The 17,439-nt window shown below is 41.9% G+C and overlaps 1 protein-coding gene across 2 annotated transcripts; it reads right to left on the bottom strand.

Moving 5' to 3' along the window:
- Positions 1 to 1,448: 1,448 nt before the first annotated feature.
- LOC139416289 (opioid growth factor receptor-like) lies at positions 1,449 to 15,267 on the bottom strand. 2 transcript variants are annotated; one of them, XM_071164767.1, is made up of 7 exons: positions 14,869 to 15,267; positions 9,554 to 9,622; positions 9,227 to 9,308; positions 9,061 to 9,139; positions 7,302 to 7,368; positions 4,054 to 4,202; positions 1,449 to 3,903 (listed from the first exon to the last, which is right to left on the bottom strand). In XM_071164767.1, the coding sequence occupies exons 1-7, from the start codon at positions 14,995 to 14,997 to the stop codon at positions 2,823 to 2,825; spliced, it is 1,656 nt and encodes a 551-aa protein (XP_071020868.1). In that variant the 5' UTR covers positions 14,998 to 15,267; the 3' UTR covers positions 1,449 to 2,822. The 2 variants fall into 2 exon arrangements, with proteins under 2 accessions (XP_071020868.1, XP_071020869.1); XM_071164768.1 differs by lacking the exon at positions 9,554 to 9,622 and having other exon boundaries at positions 14,869 to 15,216.
- Positions 15,268 to 17,439: the final 2,172 nt, after the last annotated feature.

The raw sequence follows: 17,439 nt of genomic DNA, 5'->3' as shown, positions 1-17,439 counted from the left end.
ACTGAAGTATAATTACAAGCATTTCACAAGTGTCAAAGGCTTTTATTGACAATTACATGAAGTTGATGCAAAGAGTCAATATTTGCAGTGCCGACCCTTCTTTCTCAAGACCTCTGCTATCCGCCCTGGCATGCTGTCAATTAACTTCTGGGCCACATCCTGACTGATGGCAGCCCATTCTTGCATAATCAATGCTTGGAGTTTGTCAGAATTTGTGGGTTTTTGTTTGTCCACCTGGCTCTTGAGGATGGACCACAAGTTCTCAATGGGATTATGGTCTGGGGAGTTTCCTGGCCATGGACCCAAAATATCGATGTTTTGTTCCCCGAGCCACTTAGTTATCACCTTTGCCTTATGGCAAGGTGCTCCATCATGCTGGAAAAGGCATTGTTCGTCACCAAACTGTTCCTGGATGGTCGGGAGAAGTTGCTCTCGGAGGATGTGTTGGTACCATTATTTATTCATGGCTGTGTTCTGGTGAGCCAACTCCCTTGGCTGAGAAGCAACCCCACACATGAATGGTCTCAGGATGCTTTACTGTTGGCATGACACAGGACTGATGGTAGCGCTCCCCTTGTCTTTTTTCCGGATGCCCCAAACAATCGGAAAGGGGATTCATCAGAGATAAGGACTTTACCCCAGTCCCCAGCAGTCCAATACCTGTACCTTTTGCAGAATATCAGTCTATCCCCAATGTTTTTCCTGGAGAGAAGTGGTTTTTTTGCTGCCCTTCTTGACACCAGGCCATCCTCCAAAAGTCTTCGCCTCACTGTGCGTGCAGACGCACTCACACCTGCCTGCTGCCATCAACTTTAGGAGACGGTCCTGGCGCTTGCTCGACTTTCTTGGGTGCCCTGAAGCCTTCTTCACAACAATTGAACCGCTCTCCTTGAAGATCTGATAAATGGTCGATTTAGGTGGAAATCTTACTGGCAGCAATATCCTTGCCTGTGAAGCCCTTTTTGTGCAAAGCAATGATGACGGCATGCCGGTTAACCATGGTTGACAAGAGGAAGAACAATGATTCCAAGCACCACCCTCCTTTTGAAGCTTCCAGTCTGTTATTCAAACTCAATCAGCATGACAGAGTGATCTCCAGCCTTGTCACTCACACCTGTGTTAACGAGAGAATCACTGACATGATGTCAACTGGTCCTTTTGTGGCAAGGCTGAAATGCAGTGAAAATGTTTTGGGGGATTCAGTTCATTTGCATGGCAAAGGGGGACTCTGTAAATAATTGCAATTCGTCTGATCACTCTTCTAAACAATTCTGGAGTATATGCAAATTGCCATCACACAAACTGAGGCAGCAGACTTTGAGAAAATGAATGTGTCATTCTCAAATTTTGGACACGGCTGTAGTATAGTATTCAGACAACCAAGGTTGGAATCTGAATAAATTAATAATTCTAGAAGGGTAAAAATGAATTAGACAAACAAATGTGAATAACTTGCACAATCTTTATTTTATTGTCATGTAACAGGAAAAGGGTCAAGTTTGTAGGTTGCATGGACAAAGGATTTTCAAATTCCATTCATCACCCCACCAAAGTGGAGTGTATTTACAACCCTTTCACACACAATTTCAATACATGTATGATGAATATATTAATTCATTTGCTGAAAATTGTAAAATAGACATTCGTGATGACATCTCCACAAGGGTGGAAAACAAAGCTTACCCAAACATAACCTCAGAAATGGAAGAAACGTTGACTATCTCCCACAGGGTTTTCCTGAGATTTGCAATTCAATAAATGAGTCGAAGGGGATCAGGCCTTTGGATAACCATACAATAATTTTGGAAAAAAAATAAATAAAAACAGCCTCGCTGTTTGGAACATAAGAAAAGAACACCCACATTCTATTGATTACACTTACTATGTCATCCTTACAGCAAAGCCAAAGTAGTTCAACCAAATAGCTACATCTCATATTATTTCAAAACTTCCAAGACAGAATACAATCAAACAGTTAAATGTTTTTTTTTTTTTTTTTTGGCAATGTCATGTATATCTCTCATTCCGCAAAAAAAAGAAGTGCAAAATTCTTGAAATAAACAAATGACATTACAATCCTGTTCCCATTTCATAGAGGCTTTCAATAAAATATAATACACAATGTAGTCGCAACATTGACAGATAATACTAGATACAAAGTACATTTCAATGTGTGCAAAATTACTATTCAAACTGTATTCAGTTTTTGAACGGAGTGGTGTATTAAAAAAAGTTGCAACAAGCAGGCATCAGTTCATTGTATGAGATTGAATTCATCTTTTCAATGTTGACTGTAATTACAGACTATCCTTACATCCTCCTCAGTTCAAAGTACGCAACTACTCGCAGTTGCAAGATCAACTATGGAGAACTGATTTCAGTCTGAATCCCCGTCACAACACAATTTCATCAGAACAAATAAATTCAGTAATCCATACATCCTTACCAACAAAAAGAACAAACCCACTAATGTGAACATGGAGGACAGTAGAATATAATAAGGCCTGAAAACTATATTTCTGTTAAAGCCCTGCCCAGAAACCACCTAGCGCCTTCCTCCTAGGAGCTTCCGTAGAACTCAGAATTTATGCCATTCTGAGGATTGGTAAGGTGTAAGCAATATGGCGAGAATTCCATCTAACCTACAGTATCACACGGCAAGGATGAGCTTTTACCATAGACTATACATTTTTTCTGAGCCTTTCATATCCACATGAAGTGCCTAGAGGGTAGGGTCTAGGGGTCGATTTGGGATTGGCCATAACTGTACACAATTTAACATATGTCCCTTTAGTCTGCAACTGATTCCTCCCTCCTTATATTCAGGAAGTTCCCATGTCCCTGAAGTTCCCTGAACTTGGCTGGGGGTTGGATTCCACATCCATTGGCTCCACTTCATTTTTCACCTCTTTCCCATTGGTCTGGTCCTCTCCAGCTTTCTGTGTGTTCTCCCCACCCACTGGCACTGCTTTGTTATCAGACACATCACTAAAGTCAGTCCTTGGGTGTTTTTCACCTCGTTCTGAGAAGTCCTTTTTCGGCGAATCCTTTTTGGGATCCTCAGTCTTGGCTTTGTGGGATGATGCCGCTGATGGGCTCGTCTGATGCGGGTGGTTGTCGTTAGGGACGCCTGTGCCTTTCTCCCACCCGTTGGGGCAGTTCTCTGAAGGACCGTTGCGTGTCACCACCGTGTCACCTTCCCTTTTCTTCTTAGTCGGTTGCGCCAAATTATCGGACTTCATTTCAGATGCAGCTGCCTTGACTTTAACTGAGTCCTGGACGCTGTCCTTGGCTTGACTATCCTCTTTGAGTCCTTCCTCCATACTGTGATCTCCTTTAACAGACTCAGGGTCTGGGCTGCCTGAATGGTCCATATCAAGATCATTACTGTTCCCGTTTCCCAGTGATTCTGAGTCCTCTGAGGAGATTGCTGGCCCTGAAGGATTAACAGAAAAACCCTCAGCCTGCTTATCTCCATCACTACTCAATGCTTCATCATTCAACTTGGTAGTCTCCTTCACCTCCTCCGTAACACCCTTCTCCTTCTGGGCTCCCACTGCCTCTCCCTCTCTAGCCTTGGCTCGTGTGCGGCCTTCCTCCGCTCCCTCTCCGTTCCCCTTCTCCGCCTTCTTCAGCTGTTTCTGGATCTTTCTGGGGCACCATACAAACTTTTCCTTGGGCTCAAAGTGCTGGAAAGCGTAGCGCAGAAGCTCTTTGCGCTTCTGCTTGTCACGAATGGCAAACAGGAAGTAGTCGAGCACGCTGCGCTTGACGCTGCTCAGGTTCCTTTTGACCAGCGTCTCCTCCAGGAAGAAGCGCACCAATGGGCTCTGGTAGTGCTCAAAGCCTAGCTCCCCCAGGCTCTTCAGGATGCGCGTAATGCGGAGGTTGTTGTGCATGTTCCTGAGACAGAAAACACAACCCATATTTAGATGGAGGACCCCTAGTAACAGTTTACAACGCCACTGATGACAAATGGTCATCAGTGGTTCCACATGGTCTTAAGAAATCACATCCTGTAAAGATGACCAAGGCATAACTTCAGCAACTCACCTTTCAAGGTTGGCGAAGCGTTCTCTCCAGTTCTCGGCGCGTTTGACCTCACCTGTGTCTTTGTTGACCAGCTGGATACCATAGAACCCCAGCATGAGCTCGTAGGACTCCACCAGCCTCTTCTTGGCCTCCTCACTCTCCCTGAAGGCCTGAGGACACAGTGGGGCAAGAGCACAGAGACCATTATCGTCGCCTTGATAGAGAAGCTCCATTTATAAACACTTTGTCTACTCACTGGACCTAAGGGAGTCCTTTGAAAAGTCACCCTATGCTTACTGTTTTTTTTTTGTAACAGTATTTATTGGAATTTCACAATTTTTCACCCATATTAAGAGAGACAAAGCAAAAAAAACAGCACTCACTTATACATATACACATACATACACCATTTCTCTTCCCGCTCGGCGCTTCTCACCCCATCATTGAGTCTCTCAATACATATATTTTAAACAAACTTACAGAAATTAAACAAAAAAAGCTCAGTTTAAACCAAGAAGTTAGGTTCCACACATGGAATGTACAGTATAATTCTGAAATACATAGATCACCACCATTCTAAGAGAATCCTTGCAGCATAATAGCTGATACCTCAGGTTCTAGGTCATTTAGATAAGGTTCCCATACTTTGTAGAACTGATCTGTTTTAGAATGCAATGTACATGTCAGATATTCCAGAGGCACCCATTCAAATTGGCATAATATACTATCTTTAATAGAAGGAACCTTATCACTAATCCACTGTAAAAGGATGTTTGCCCTCGCTGCGAAGGTAAGGATGTTGTAAAGCCGCCTCTTACCCACAGAAGTAACATGCCTACTAGGGAGACCCAACAGTAAAGAAACTGGGTCCAATTCTAGATCAACCCCTGGGATCTTTTTAATTTCTTGCAGAACACCAGACCAGTATCTTTGTATTTTGGTACATGACCATAAACAATGTGTTAGGGTGCCTGTATCAGTTTTACATTTAAGACACTGAGGGGAAGAGGAAGTGGGGCTAAAAGCATGTCTGCGATTTGGGGATATATGCAATCTGTGTATTATTCTTAATTGGAATGCTCTAGTACGATTACATATAGATAATATTTTTGCAAATCTCCAAAAGTCCTCCCACATCTCTTCGTCAATTGTAACAGACAATTCTTTCTCCCACACTTGTTTCACCCTCTGTGTTGACAGCAGAAAATGCCCTTAAAAGCATCATAAAACAGACAGACATTTTCTTTCATGGAAAAAAAGAAGCATTCTTTCAATGACAGACATATCAGGGTTACCAATTAAGGTGGTGTAATGTCTTACTTGTAGGAAGTGGAAAAAGCCCTGTTTTGGGAGTCAATATTTCTCGACCATCTGCTCAAATGACAAAATCTTATCAGCAAAGTCATTTAGTCTGCGTATGCCCTTATTAAGCCAAAAGTGAAAGCCAGCATCCAGCAATCCTGGACCAAAATCTGGGTTGTTAAGAATTGGGGTAAGAGCAAAGGTTAGTTTGGACCTTCCCAAGAAGCGTTGAACTAACCTCCATACTTTGAGTGTGTTAAGGGTAATGGGATTATTGCAGTGATCTTCTACAGACTTGAAACTTCTGAAAAATAAAAGATCCTGTAAGGGGTATTTTGAAAGAGAAGTCTCAATGTCCAACCAAATAGAGGAGTCATCATTTGTGATCCAGTCAGAAATATAACATAGGTGGGCACACCACTGATAGAACCTGATATTGGGCAGATCCAAGCCACCCATAGAACTTGGCAGCTGCAATATTGCCATCTTAAGTCTTGGCTTGCGTTTACTCCATATAAAAAGGAACTCAGCCATCCATTTACATCCTTTATTACCTTATTGGAGAGTAATACTGAGATAATTTGGATTGGGTAAAGTAGTCTAGGTAAAAATATTCGTTTTCAAGAGGGATATTCTACCCAACCAAGAAATCGGGAGAGCGTTTCAGCGCTCCAGATCTTGTCTTATTGTATCAAACAAGGGAACAAAATTGGCTTTGTATATTTGCTGGAATTTAGGAGTTACAAATCTACCCAGATACATAAAACCTGAGGGAGATCATTTAAAAAGGGAAGGGGGAGAGGTATTAGGTACAGAGTGAAGGTTACCAAGTGGCATAGCCTCTGATTCAGTTAAGTTAATCTTGTAGCCTGAGAATTCGCTGAATAATTCAATAATATTAATAAGAGATGTAATTGAAGTATCAGGACTAGAGATGAATATCAGGACATCATCAGCATACAAGCTTATTTTATGGTGAACATCACCAATGAGCAGCCCCTGTATAGCAGGCGTTGATGGCCTTGGCCAGTGGTTCCATAACGAGTGCAGAGGAGAGGAGACAAAGGACAGCCCTGTCTGGTACCTCTGTATATAGAGAAGCTATTTGACCTTAGCCCATTAGTAAGGACAGCAGCCTGAGGATCATCCTATAAACCTTTTACCCATTTTATAAAGTTGTCCCCTACACCAAATGTATTTAAAGCAAAGAATAGGTAAGACCACTCCACACAATCAAATACTCTCTCAGCATCTAGGGAGAACACAAGACCATCCATAGCACTTTGTTGGTAGGCTTAGTTTACATTAAGAAGCCGCCTGACATTGTAGCATGACTTACGGCCCTTAATGAAGCCAGTTTGGTCTCTTTTCACAATTAGTGGCAGTGAGTCCTCTAATCTTGTGGCTAGAATTTTAGAAAGCATTTTCTATCCACATTCAGAAGGGAAATTGGTCTGTACGAGGAACAAGACTCTGGACATTTTCCCTTTTTGAGAATAAGTGATATGTTGGCTTCTCTCAGCGTTTGAGTCATCTTTTGAATCACCAGGTCCATTGTGCTTGGATCCGCAATGGTGTTAGCTTTGCTAACATTAGTTAGCTCCTCCTGCACATCTACAGGGGTGGTGGTTTTGGTCGAGTTCTTAGTAGTTCTGTTGGGCATGTTGTCGGAGATTTCTGAGAAATAGCCGTCAAAACTCGTTGTAGGATAACTTATTTAGCCAATTCTACCACTTTTTCAAGCTAGGAGAATGTAAAAATATAAATTTACGAATGCCACGGGAGCTCGCTGAAACAGTGTTCTCTCTACGGCGCCATTTTGTCCCCCCTATGCTTACTGTTACATTCAACAGTAACTAATTTTATGAAAAGGGCATTTCACAGTGCTTTATTGTACCCCTTAACCCCACTTGCAGGTCAGTGCTCCTAATACATCACAATGATCAAGCAAAATGTGAACCACTCACCAGGATCTCCTTCTTGGTGAGCTCAGAGGCCATGTAGTTCACTCCTGGTTCCCGCAGTGGAAACAACCTGAGAGCAACAGTGGATTATAACTTTAAATGGCTAGATATCAATAATAGCACAGTGGAATCACTTCAATAATGTTTCAATCGTGTTTTGTGATAGCTTTCCTGTTGACATTTTACTGCTCCGTGCTCCGGCCAAGTGACAAAATGTTGGTGATTGACAGTTTATTGCAACAGAATGTAAACGCCATCCAAGTTTACAACACTTGAGATTCGATTACTGTACTGTTATCATTGGGAGTCGGGCAAATTATTGGCCAAGTCATAAAGTAATATAGTACAATACTACATTATAGTGGTATAACCAGCATTTTCACTTTGGATGAATTGCGTGCCCATAGTGAACTGCATCATACTCTGTCCTAGATGCTAATATATGCATATTATTATTACAGTTGGATAGAAAACATTGAAGTTTCTAAAACTGTTTGAATTATGTATGAGTATAACAGAACTCATAGGGCAGGCAAACTTCCAAACAGGAAGTGGAAATTCTAGGGCTGGTCGAATTTTAAGTCATCGCCTATCCCCATCTAAACAAGATATGGATCTGTTCGCACTTCCAACGCCTTCCATGTCAACAGTCAGTAGAACGTGGAAAGAAGCCTCTAGTGTGATGTGGGGCTTGATGGGACGGGAATGAGTCAGTGGACTGTCAGAATGCCAGTTCCTGGCTGCGCAAATGACTCTGCAGACAAAAACGAATGCTCCGGTTGGAACGTTGTTGGATATATATGATAATAACATACTGAAGATTGATTCTCTACTTAGTTTGACCAGTTTATTCGACCTGGAATATAACTTTGAAGTTTTCGTCCGAGTTCACCTGGACCAGCGCCAGCTTTTGGACATGTGAGCTAAACATGCTAGCAAAAGCAGCTAATTGGACACTAGTAATGGACATTATGGAACAAAACAACGATTTGTGGAACTAGGACTCCTTGCACCGCATTCTGATGAAAGATCAAAGGTAAGGGAATATAGTATTTCTGTTGACTCCAACATGGCGGAGAAATGTTATTTACCTCTGAGGGCTGTCTCAGATTATTGCATGGTATGCTTTTTTCGTAACGTTTTAAAAATAATCTGACACAGCAGTTGCATTAATTATGTGTAAAACATGTATCTTTCGTCAAAGTTTATGATGAGTATTTCTGTTATCTGGCGTAGCTCTCTGTAATTACTCTGGATATTTTGGAGGCATTTCTGAACATGGCGTCAATGTAAACCGAGATTTGTAGATATAAATATGCATATTATCGAACAAAACATAAATGTATTGTGTAACATGATGTCATACGAGTGTCATCGGATGAAGATGATCAAAGGTTAGTGATTAATTTTCTCTAATTCTGCTTTTGTGGCCATCTTTGGCTGGGAAAAATGGCTGTGTTTTTTTGGATTTGGTGGTGATTTAACATAAATATATGTTGTGTTTTCGCTGTAAAACATTTTTTATTTTATTTATTATTATATATATTTTTAAATCTGAACACGATGGGTAGATTAACAAGATGTTTATCTTTCATTTGCTGTATTGGACTTGTCAATGTGTGAAAGTTAAATATTTCTAAAATATTTTTGAATATCCCACGCTGCCTTTTCAGCGGAATGTTGGTTGGGGGGGGGGATACATAAGAAACAAATACACACAACTAGCCCATAACAGAACCGGAGCATGTAGGATCATACGTACCACTGAATGTAGGAGTGAACTCTCTCCAGCCTCTTATAGTCCGTCTTCCATTCTTTATGAAAGGATTCTATGAAAATGTCTAAACAAAGATATAGAGCATTACATACACCCTTATGCACATTTTCCAGTCACTGAAAACGGCTTGGAAGAATAGCAAATGACCTACCATCAGGGGAGGAGGGGTATTCGTTGAGATAGAATTTTAAATTGAACATTCTCTCTTCTGAGCATTCGTCGTCTGTTAGATTCTGTGAAGACACGCAGACAAGCAGCAGTCAGATGTCTAGATGACATCTCATGACAATGACAAGATAAAAACAGATGACCTGTGTAGGGCCTGGAGTTTTACCTGGCCAGGAGAAAAAAAAAAGTGGGTTCTGGTAAGACCAGGTTAGCCTAGGCTTACTAAGACCCAACATTTTTCCTGACAAATTCACATGGACAAAAACTCCTGGCCCTATTCATGTGTAATAACAAGAGCCTTCAGACTTACAGGATACCCTTTTCTGTAGTTCTGCATGTCCTTGGCAGCCCTCATGTTCCTGGAGAACGTGTTTGACCACTGTGAAAGATATGGTACAGCGATATTGGATGAACTATTTGGCAGAAATACATTTAAAAGGGCATTATTCATTTTCTTTTGGGTACCTAAAATTATTTTGACCTGGGTGTAGGTCAGTGGAACTGAAGAGGATACGGGTACCAGACCATAGCTGTAGTTTCACCCCATAGTTTCCCTGTTTGTACAGTTGCATGGGTGATTTAGTGCAGTGTTAATTTCATCAACAAAAATGGTGACGAAACTACCAGATACTACTTTAATCCCCTAAAATGGGGGACTATGTACAAAAAGTGCTGACACGGTTCACCCGATATGGATGAAAATGTCCTCAAATGAAAGCTGACAGTCTGCCCTTTCACCCCATAGAGTTTCCTCTGCGTTCATTTCAGTGTGGTACTGCGCGACGGCAGAATCACTGCCGTCACATCAAAAGAAACATCCTATTCCTACGAAACATGGTTTCAATAAAGTTCTGTAAAGCACATTCGCTTTTCTTGGTAAATAGATAATCTGTCTGGGTTCACAGTTCTGAAGGTTATTTAGCTCTGTGAGCCGTGGCAGACAGCCTGCAACAACACAGCGCGCCAGTGACCATTGCGCGAGTGACAAGTGCCTGATACAGACAAAACACAATTCACTTGAATCACTATAGAATGCACCTGTGCGAGAAACGGCACGACAGTGACCAGTGCGCGAGTGACCAGTGTGGATACGTTAACTAGTTAGCTAAGTTATAGCTAGCTTATGTAGTTAAGTTAATTTGTGGAATTGGTTTCCGCCTTCACCCTTATGTAGTCCTAACATTCTGTATATTCCCCCTGTCCTAAGTTTTTTTTTTTTAAAGACCCTCCTTCACTAAACCCCTAAAATAAAGCAGCTTAATTGAATTGTAAACCCAAAATCTATTTTTCATGAAGAAACAACCGGTCATTCATCAAACTTTGAATATCTGGGTTTTCCCTCTTCACAATGCAGAAAGACTGCATTTAAATCAGTGGACACTACTAATTTTTATTACAATACACCTGTCATAATTGTTTTCTTAACTAGAGGTTTGTTATTGCTAAAGGTACAGCATAGGTGTAAACAACTTTTTATTTTAGCAAGAGATAACACTTGTATAGCCTAAGAAAGTAGCAGAAATGTGTAGAAAGTAGTTTTGAATGCATGTTATTGAAGGGAAACAATAGTCTTAAATATCATTATGTTGCCAAAAAGGTTCTTATATATACACACATACACACACTGTACAATGAGAAATTAAACTACAAAATAAGTCTTCTCCCATGTTTTTTAAACCATTGCCCCCACCCCCAAGGTGTATAAACAATAAATAAGAATACAATAGATACAAAACAAAAACGTGAACAAATCAAGCAACTCTAATTAGTACATGTAGGACAGTACGCAAGTGTGTGCATGGACTTTGCAGATGCATTTCTCACATGTGCAGCACATATTTGTTTTACAGTCCTTTAGAGGCATCTCCTCCTCATGCCTGCCCCAGCCTCAGGTGGATCAGGACAAGATTCAGCCCCCTGAACAGCTTTCACAAGCGCTGCTGTGCAGGGGAGGCGCTCCCTTCTTTGAATGTGTGGGGTTACTAGTGCCTTTCCCAACTGCTCCAGGAACACCCCTCTTGTTCCACTTATCAGGCATCCAGGTAGGGTTGATCTTGTGCCATATTACAAAGGCATTGTATGAGAACACGTCAATGATGTTATGGAAGATGACCAGGGGTCAGCTCTAAATGTAAGTTCTAAATCACCTTGTCCAGGTTGTCCATCTTTGTTGTGGTTGTAGTCCAGGATGATGGCTGGCTTCCAGTCCTCACGATCACTGATCTCAGCCGTTTTGTGCAGTGTGCTCAGGAAGATCACATTCTTATTCCTCTTTGGGAGGTAAGAAACTAGATTGGTGGTGGGGGAGAAGGCTTTGATGAGAAGGCCTCTCTCCCCCTTATCGCGAGGAGTGGAGGCAGGGAGTTCAGGCTTGTTCTTTCAAACTGTGCCAACCATGGAGATCTTCCTCTTCATGAGCTGCTGGCTGAGTTCAATCAGTAGCATACAATCTCAATATCTCATTGTGTGAATGTCTGTGATTTTTGTGGTGCATAAGTGATTTTATAACTGCCGGGTCAAAAATGACCCTAAGACAATCTACGTACCCTGGTGGTGTACAGCTTTCATGGAAATATGAACAAAGGTGATGTTTAGCTTTTTCTAATGTTGGGGTCACTATAGGAAAAGGTCTTCAAATTTCACATTGAAAAAATATAATTTAGGGGGTTCTCTCTGCTGTTAATTAAACAGTACAACAGTCATTTTTTTTTACCGTTAAGACAACACAAGAATTAATACACTTGAGCCAATCAGTTGTGTTGTGACAAGGTAGGGGGGTGTACAGAACATAGCTCTATTTGGTAAAATACCAAGTCCATTTTATGGCAAGAACAGCTCAAATAAGCAAAGAGAAACAACAGCCCATCAAGACATGAAGGTCAGTCAATACAGAAAATTAAGAACTTTGAAAAAGTTTTTTTTTTTTTACCACAAAAAAGGGGTATCCAATTGTTGTAGTAGCTACTATCTTGTCTCATTGCTACAACTCCCGTACGGGCTCGGGAGAGACGAAGACTGAATGTCATGCGTCCTCCGATACACAACCCAACCAGCCGTACTGCTTCATAACTCAGCGCGCATCCTAACCCGGAAGCCAGCTGCACCAATGTGTCGGAGGCTACACCGTGCACCTGGCAACCTTGGCCAGCGCGCACTGTGCCCGGCCCGCCACAGGAGTCGCTGGTGCGCGATGAGACAAGGAGATCCCTACCGACCAATCCCCCCCTAACCCGGACGACGCTAGGCCAATTGTGCGTCGCCCCACGGACCTCCCGGTCGCGGCCGGTTACGACAGAGCCTTGGCGCGAACCCAGGGACTCTGATGGCACAGCTGGCGCTGCAGTACAGCGCCCCCTAACCACTGCGCCACCCGGGAGGCAGAACTTTGAAAAAGTTTAAGTGCAGTCGCAAAAACCATCAAGCGCTATAATGAAACTGGCTCTCATGAGGACCGCCACAGGAATGGAAGACCCAGAGTTACCTCTGCTGCAGAGGATAAGTTCATTCGAGTTACCAGCCTCAGAAATGTTAGCCCAAATAACTGCTTCAGAGTTCAAGCAACAGACATCTCAACATCAACTGTTCAGAGGAGACTGTGTGACTCAGACCTTCATGGTCAAATTGCCCCAAAGAAACCACACCAATAAGAGTCCAAATTGGAGATTTTTGGTTCCAACCGCCGTGTCTTTGTGAGACGCGGTGTGGGTGAACGGATTATCTCCGCATGTGTATTTCCCGCCGTAAAGCATGGAGGTGGTGTTATGATGCTTTGCGTGTGACACTGATTTATTTCAAATTCAAGGCACACTTAACCAGCATGGCTACCACGTCGCTGCAGAATGCTACCCCATTCCTTCTGGGTTGGGCTTAGTGGGACTATCATTTACTTTTCAACAGGACAATGACCCAACACACCGCCAGGCTGTGTACGGGATATTTATTTGACCAAGGAGAGTGGTGGAGTGCTGCATCAGATGACCTGGCCTCCACAACCTAAAGCAAATTGAGATGGTTTGGGATGAGTCCGACCAGAGAGTGAAGGAGAAGCAACCAACAAGTGACCAGCATATGTGGGAACACCTTCAAGACTGTTGGAAAAACATTCCATGTGAAGCTGGTTGAGAGAATGCCAAGCATGTGCAAAGCTGTCAAGGCAAAGGGTGGCTATTTGAAGAATCACAGTTTGATTTGTTTTACACTTTTTCCTACTACATGATTCCATGTAGTATTTCATAGTTCGTCTTCACTTATTCTACAATGTAGAAAATATAAAAATAAAAAACTCTGAAAAACTTTTGACTAGTATATAAAATTACACTTGTTTACTTGACTTTTATACTCTATAAATTGACTCCAATTAACTTACTGTAGCAAGTTTGCCACCTGCAGTAGGCAAGTAAAGCAGTTGTCAAATCCATCACTTCTGTTTGGCTGTGCCCATAGCAACATTCTACAATTAGATGGATAAGAACTCCCCAGTGTTCTGCCACCAACTTGCCCACATCGTGCTTGTGCTGCAATGTCTGCAAACACAAAGCTAGCTCGTGCTTGGCTCTGCCCACTGCCTTGCCCACTATGATTCATTTGCTCTCAATGGAACCGACAGGCTGTGGTCTATCTTCAGTTAAGTCAAAAAAAAGCTTTGCTGGAGTTGCTTACCAAGAAGACAGTGCCTGTTCCTGAGTGGCCTAGTTACAGTTTTGACTTAACTCAGCTTGAAAATCTATGGCAATACTTGAAATGGCTGTCTAGCAATGATTAACAACCAACTTGACATAGCTTGAATATTTATTTTTTAAAGGATGTGCAAATATCGTACAATCCAGGTGTGCAAAGCTCTTAGAGACTTACACAGAGAAAGACTCAAACAGCTGTAATTGGTGCCAAATGTCATTCAAAATGTAGGCCTATTGACTCGGGGGTCGAATACTTACGTAATAAATAGTTTTATTTATCGTAAATGTTTTCCAAATGTTAACATTTTTAATCCAATTTGACATAGTATTGTGTAGATTGTTGACAAAAGTATAATTAAATCCATATTTAGTAGTTTTAGAGGGCCTAACTGTTTGTTGGCACCGTTCGTCACAGTTATAGTCCATCGTATGTACTGTTTAATATTGCGTAGTGGCTTCGCTGGCATGAATCTAAAAAAAATAATAATAATGCTGAGTTTGCCCCACCAAGATGTACATGCTAAAATCGCCACTGCAGGCTATAATGCAATGACTAGCTCAAGACAAAGTGGGGATGAAAAGCTAACGTTACATCTAACTAACGGAACGTTAGCATGCTAAAGGCTAGATAAAGCGCTAACGTTAGTTAGCATAGTAGCTAGCTAGCTTTGTAACCCCAAAAACTAAACGAGGCATTATAAATGAAACTCGTTAAATATAAATGATAGTTACCAACTCACTTAAAACTATTACATTCTCCTGCAAACAATATTCCAAATTTGGAGGTAACGTTAGGCTTCCATTAGTTGAACAGTTGCTAACACTAGCTAGCAAGCTAACGTGTGCTAGTAGTGGCCTAATGCTAACATTAGTTTTCGCGTACTCGTTCGCCGTGTTAAAGCCGACATTTGTATAGTTGGTTACACAAGATAAAAAAAATGCAACGTACTAAACCAGATGTCCATGATTTAGTTTTGTCCTGGCTTGAGCGACGCGTTTGGTTCTCTCCAGGATCGTCTCCATCACTCTCGGTGTCCCACGTCGAATCATACACGCACACTAAATCGTCCGGCTCCATAATTTAAAACACAATGTCACAATGTGGGCTTGAGAAAGACCAAAAGCGAAATCTGCTAGCCAAGATAATTACACATGAGTTGAACTTCCAGGCCTAAATTCGATGACTACCACGACCGACCAAACATCCCTCCTCCCGGTCAGCAAAATCCATCGTCGCGATTCGTGGTACCAGTTCGGGTTCGACAAACATGAGTGACAGGGTGAAATGGTCTGCAGTCAATGAAGGTCTGTCTGCTGGCTGAGCAGCTTCTTCTTCTGTGGCTTTTGTGGCGGACTACAACCCCAAAATGTGTATTGCTGCCACCTACTGGACGGGTTGAAACCAAAAGAAGGTACAAATAAAATCCATACGTGATAGGGAAACTAACTTAATTCACCCAAATTAAAATAGTACACTGACAAAACAAAACTCCCACTTCTTCCTTCTTTCAATTCGTCATATCTCCCTTCTCAGGCTCTAGGGCCTGAGAGGGTGGTACGGCTCTAGGGCCTGAGAGGGTGGTGCCCCAGGAACCGCTCCGCCGCTTCCACAATGATTTATATCTTCCTGGACCTTCTCTCCACCTTGGCAGTGGCATTTATCACCATATGTATAAAGGCCACAAAGTCCAGCTTCTTAACCTTTAAAATGTCAGGATCCTGATGGTGAAAGGCAACCGCTGCAGCCTGCAGTGAAGGCCTATCCACCACCATGGTCTCTTCAAGTGCACCATTCAAACCGCCAACCCTTTTAAACAGCTGCTGCATATGATATGCTCTGGATAGCCCTGACTTTGGACACCTCATTTTCTTTCACCCTTATGGGGAATTCGAAAGACAAGGCTTCATGATTCTCACCACAATTGCAACATGCCACATTTTCATCACTTTTATAACATAATATGATCTTTTCCACAACTTGGACATCTCAACTTCTCCTTTCTGCAAAAACACTTGAAACATGACCAAAAGCTTTACAATGATCACACTGCATTGGTCTTGGGATAAATGCTCTGACTCTGTAGTTAATACACCCTAACTGACTCCATATCAAAAAAGAAAAGAACAGACTCTTCACTTTTTCTTCATTCACCACACGATTCATCCGACGTGCATCAATCACTCCAGGAGTATTTTTCATCTCTTCAACATCTACTTCCCACGAGACTCCAGATATAGCCCCCTTGAGAGGTGCCCTGTTTCTGAGAGACACACACACGACACTTCAAACTTATCAAATCGGGTGAGACGCAAGAAGCACAAAAAAATCGAAACCAGCCCGCCTCTCATGATCCTCACAGCCTTCACTCTATCCAGCACTCTCTCCACCAGTTAGGATATCTCAAATGGATTCCTCAAGATTGGTAATTCAATCAGCTGATCCTCAATTACAAACTGTACTCCTACAAGATACGAAGTAACGTTCTCATCACTGTACTCTACTTTGCTCCGTTTTCCTTTCTTATGGACAATATTCCAATTCTCCTTGATTCTACCGCCATCAGATTCAGAAACCACTTCATCATCCGCCTCCGCCATCTTTCCCCTCAAGCACCTCCTGGCTGAGCAGCTGATGACAGGGTTGACAGATCAAACAAAATGTCTTGCCCGTGAATACTGAAAACCACCACAAAAGGCCTGAAACTAGCCAAGCAAATTTTTCCTATAGCAAGCGAGGACTTGCCACTTTTATACAATATACCCTTTTTCCATAACGTCATCGAGCCATTTAAGAAGGAATATCGACGTAACTTGTAACGATGCTAGAAGCAAAATGTAGTTTTCATCAAAATAATAATTATTGCAAGCTATGGAGTGACATAATAAAGGAATTTCAATATGTCTCAAGATAAAATATAATTTGCCCTTATTAAACTCGACACATAATTTTCCATAATTTTCCTTGTTTGACTGCTATGATTAAGCAGTAAAGTAGGAGTGGGTATGGTAAAGTGCATTCGGAAACTATTGTTACAGCTGTCATGACGTTGGCCTGTGGGTAAGGTTTATGACCCCCCCCATAAATACCTTTTTCCCCTCTCTCTCTTAACTCTACTGAAGGACTCTTGAATAACCTTTGTTAAACATAGAGAGTCTGGGAACATCAAACAAGTGGGGGGAAAGGAACCATATTTTGTTAATAGAACCAGTTGAAAATATGCGTTGGTACTTAATGAATATGATGTCAGTTCGGTTGTCATCTGAGACATTATGACTGATGACAGGATGACATAAACCGTATCTGGGAAAGTCTACACATTCTAGTTATCAGATTCACATGGAATTGTTGTGCAATTTAAATGTTTCAATATGACACTATTTGTGAAAAGATTAAATGTAATTTTAGCTTCCAAATGAGAGATTTGGGTTTTCATAAAGTTAGAGCTCTGCTCAATCAGTGGCCCGCCCCTATGAAGAGACATGGGTTACAAACTATGAAACACACCCTTCTCTCCCTCCA

Source organism: Oncorhynchus clarkii, chromosome 9, assembly GCF_045791955.1.
Source record: "Oncorhynchus clarkii lewisi isolate Uvic-CL-2024 chromosome 9, UVic_Ocla_1.0, whole genome shotgun sequence".
Classification (NCBI taxonomy): domain Eukaryota; kingdom Metazoa; phylum Chordata; class Actinopteri; order Salmoniformes; family Salmonidae; genus Oncorhynchus; species Oncorhynchus clarkii.
The sequence above is the reverse complement of the archived record's forward strand: the minus strand, read 5'-3'. Positions and strand labels throughout refer to the sequence as shown.

Excerpts from the sequence above, each read along its gene's own strand:
- LOC139416289 (XM_071164767.1), bottom strand. The coding sequence starts at position 14,997 with ATGGAGCCGGACGATTTAGTGTGCGTGTATGATTCGACGTGGGACACC. Across the intron at positions 7,369-9,060 it reads GTTCACTCCTACATTCAGTG|GTTGTTTCCACTGCGGGAAC; the intron begins GTACGTATGATC and ends TGTTGCTCTCAG. Across the intron at positions 4,203-7,301 it reads TCACCAAGAAGGAGATCCTG|GCCTTCAGGGAGAGTGAGGA; the intron begins GTGAGTGGTTCA and ends CTGTGTCCTCAG.